The following is a 4,308-nucleotide window of genomic DNA, read 5'->3' as shown; positions in this document are numbered from 1 at the left end:
TTAAAAGTGTTTGTTGCAAAGAAAATATCACCAGGCTAATAATAAAACCTATGAAAATATAATGTTTATAACCATATAAATAACCATTAGAAAATGAGCAAAGGCCTTGCTCATTCTTTGATAAACAACATCCCAGTGTCCACTAATGCAATATTCAAATAGACAGCAGGTAATTAGCTACTAAAACTTGATATAATATTTAATTTAAAAACATGCCAATTAGTTCGAACACAAAGGAAGAAAACTCAAAATGATGTGTGAAAACAATTCAACATCATAAAAACTCTTGACATGAGGATCTAAAGTGTTTTAAATAGTGCTCAAAGTATTTTTCTCTCAGTGAACAGCAGCAAAGGAGACTTTATTCGTAAAGTATTTTTGTGCATCTCTTTGTTTATGTTCTTTTCCCATCATTCAACACATTTTCATGTTGCTAATTTCTAACTGGAAGGTAAATGAGACATACTCCCTCTTGGGCATTTCTTGTGGGTTTTATCACTGATGGTTAAGTGGATATAAGTAAGGTGATTAGGGCAATTCACAGTGTATTCAAACCTGCATGTGCTGTTCCTTGGGTAAGAGTGAACTGCAGTATATATGAATGATTAGGTTGGGAGTACTGGACTCTAAAATTTCAAGATTAACTTGCTATTTTGTGGTAGACATTTTATTTAATAATTGTGTTAGTTCTTGACTGTGGTGTGCAAGTCACACATATTTATCAAATTCTGCTTTACTCAGAATTATGCCTAGCAATTAAGACAAAGAACAATTATCTACAAACATGATTAACTGCATTTAGACTAATAGCAGTGTTCCTTAGAGTCTGCAATTTTTCCTGCTTAATAAATAGACTTCAAAGTAAGGATATTCATGAATGTATATAAAATACAGAAATACTATTGTATCTGATATGTTAAAGTAGTTAGTTTATTATGTGTTGATACAAAGAATACATTTAATAAACATTTAAAATCTGCATGCAACAGGGTATGGTTTTTCCCTCAGGGGGTACATCCTTAGGTAGTAATGACTCAAATACTCAAGAAAAATAAATAAGCATCAATAGCTTCCTAGCTAGGGTTGGAACTTTCTCACCACCTCCCTATCCTTACTCTAACTTTTGTCTGGCTTTATTTCTTATAGTTATTTTGCATGTAATCACAGCCAGTCTTATTTCATGAAAAGAACGACGTTGTTGCGTCTAGAAAACACTATTTGGCTATAATAACACACTGCCTTGATGCTTATAATTTCTTCAGACCAATAACTCTCTTTTGGGATGATACCAGAACCTTGCTAGCAAGGGATATGATGTAAATGTCACATTTAGTGTTGAGTATTTTGTAGTCTTTTATTCTTTGCTTTTGTGTCCACAGAGCTTTTGTGGGCCTCTTTAATCAACATTTACTGCAAAAATTTGGTCCTATAATGAGTATTGAAAGATCCACTTATTTATGTGTGTAAGTCTTTAAGGTTCCTTTGAAAACTATTTCCACTTAAGATTAACATAGTAGATTCTCTTCAAGGACCTACAACCTCGCTGGCCTCCATATTTTTGCTTCTTTAAATGGTGACAGGTATCATTTCTATTTTGTAAGAATTAGTTCTCTCCTACTACGTGGGTTCCAGAGAGCTAAACAAGTCTTCCAGATTGGCAACAATCACCTTTCAGTAGGTGAGATATCCCTGGAAACATTCCTGTTCCTATATTAAGGGAAATGGAGTTTTCAACTCAAAATACATGTGAAAAAAATTAGTAGAGAGGAAGAAGATGCTTAACAGCAGATTTAGAATAATGACATATTTTTCATATTTTGTGCTATATCACACTAAATTATCGAGGAGATTAGTTTATGAAATAAGATTCAAGTATTTGTCTTTCTTGATTGAAAATGGATATTCTATTTATTTTATTGTTTTAATTTATCATTGTAAATCAAACTAATAGAAAAGGAGAGACATTTATCTATTTTAATGGTCTGATTTTTTTCATATTTAATATGAGAAAAGTATATTTTTATTAAAGTATCACTAGATGCACAGAGAATAGCAGACACTGTTTTAAAAGCCACATGATATTTATGCAAGCAAAAGAAGAAATATAAATAAATCACCTTTAAACAGGATTTTAAAAAACTGATTTCATTGTCCTTTATTCAGAGACTGAGTAAGTCATAACTAGTGACTGAAGTCCCTGTGATCATCATGTTTCTAAATGGTCATCACGGAGCACAGAATCCCTGAAATATTTTATCTCCCTTCATCTTTTTAATGAACAGTACAAAGTCCTCTTACTTTTATTTATGCTGAGAAAGTATTTTATTTATCCTAAATTATTTTTCCAAAGGAGTACTTCTATATACTAGGTCAAGTTGCAAGTAATTGCTCAGATATATTCCATGCCATTTTGCTTCTTCAAATACAGACATTTATATTGTGATGTGCTACAATTTTCTCATTAATACATATATAAAATACACTGACAAATGTTATGATAACTCTAGCTGTTTTATCTATAGATGTTAGGATTCTACATACCTACACATGTAATTAGAGTTGGCTAAATTTTTGCAAACTCTCAGTAGATGTCTGTATATTTGGCATGAATATCGTGTAGTATAAAAAATATAATTTTTAAATGTATAAATGTAACAATAATTGTATCAAAAATAAAAGATAATTTTGACTCAAGTATGTGACACTCCATAATCTACAATTTTTAACAATTTATTTTGCTTTTCACATTTGTAATACATTTATATCTCCACATGAGTCTTTCCATCGAGGTTTATTGGCTTTTTAATTTTAAGATTTTGAGCTATAAATGTTTATGTATTTGACAATTTGTCATAAGCCCCGTCATTGCTTTGTTATAATCATGAGATGAAGGTGACAGTTTATGCTCTTTTTGGTAAATTAAATTATTATAAAATGAAGAAATGAGCTTATGAATTTATGTCTTTTTTTGTACAGATGGACTGATATTCAAATATTTTATTATATATATCATTTATATCAGTTTGCCAAATAAAACCACTATATACATTTGGAAACTGCTGATGACATTGGTGCCTTTATTCAGAAAAGACTTTCTGATGAGCTAGAATGCAGACCCACAACCTCACAGTGGTGACTGACTTCATTCTTATGGGCATCACTGACCGCCTAGAGCTGAAAGAACCATTATTTGGACTGTTCCTCATCATCTACCTGATCTCATTGGTTGGCAACTTGGGCATGATCATTCTCACCATGGTGGATTCCAGGCTGCAAACACCCATGTACTTCTTTCTCAGACACCTTGCTACTACAGATCTTGGTTATTCAACTGCTGTGGGACCCAAAATGTTAAGAAATTTTCTTGTGGATCAAAATACAATATCTTTTTATTCTTGTGCTATCCAGTTGTCTTTCTTTATTATATTCATTGTTAGTGAATTCTTTATTCTCTCTGCAATGTCTTATGACCGGTATGTTGCCATCTGTAAACCACTCCTCTACACTGTCATTATGTCACAAAGAGTATGTTGGATACTAGTCACCATTCCCTATCTCTATGGTATAATTGTATCACTTCTACTTACCATAAAGATTTTCACTTTGTCCTTCTGTGGTCCCAATGTCATCAGTCATTTCTACTGTGATGGTCTCCCCTTGTTAACCTTGGCCTGCTCAAACACACATGAAATTGAAGTGATAGTTTTAATCTTGTCAGCTTTTAATTTGCTTTCTTCTCTTCTGGTAGTCATTGTGTCCTATCTATTCATTCTTACAGCTATTCTCAAGATGAACTCAGCTGAGGGCAAAAGGAAGGCTTTCTCTACATGTGGGTCCCATCTGACAGTAGTCATTATCTTCTATGGGACTTTGATATTTATGTATTTGCAGCCAATGTCCATTCACTCCTTTGACACTGATAAAGTGATTTCTGTCTTTTACACCCAGGTTATCCCTATGTTGAATCCCTTAATCTATAGCTTGAGGAACAAAGATGTAAAAGACGCCGTTAAGAAAACAGTGGGAAAGCTGTGCAATATTGTCTTGTAGAGTTTGTATACTGTTAAAGTTTTTCCAAATAACTCACAATAGTGAAATAAATATCCATGACAGGAAAAGTAGAAGATATGCTGTCTGTTTGTCTGTCTGTCTATCTCTCTCTATCTCTCTCATATATGTGTGTATATATATTAAAAAATAATTAAACATAGCAGCACAGAAGCATTGCTTTACAATGAAAGGGCAACAAAAGAGCTAACAGGATTAAAGTCTATGAGTGAGGAGAATATGAGCTGTCAGGACGATTTA

The 4,308-nt window shown here is 32.6% G+C and overlaps 1 protein-coding gene across 1 annotated transcript; it reads left to right on the top strand.

The window, feature by feature from the left end:
- Positions 1 to 3,108: 3,108 nt before the first annotated feature.
- LOC102927556 (olfactory receptor 8K3-like) lies at positions 3,109 to 4,050 on the top strand. Its single transcript, XM_006989705.2, has one exon. The coding sequence runs from the start codon at positions 3,109 to 3,111 to the stop codon at positions 4,048 to 4,050; it is 942 nt and encodes a 313-aa protein (XP_006989767.2).
- The last annotated feature ends 258 nt before the right edge of the window (positions 4,051 to 4,308 follow it).

This window comes from Peromyscus maniculatus, chromosome 4 (assembly GCF_049852395.1).
Source record: "Peromyscus maniculatus bairdii isolate BWxNUB_F1_BW_parent chromosome 4, HU_Pman_BW_mat_3.1, whole genome shotgun sequence".
Classification (NCBI taxonomy): Eukaryota; Metazoa; Chordata; class Mammalia; order Rodentia; family Cricetidae; genus Peromyscus; species Peromyscus maniculatus.
This window is presented reverse-complemented; position numbering and strand designations above follow the sequence as displayed.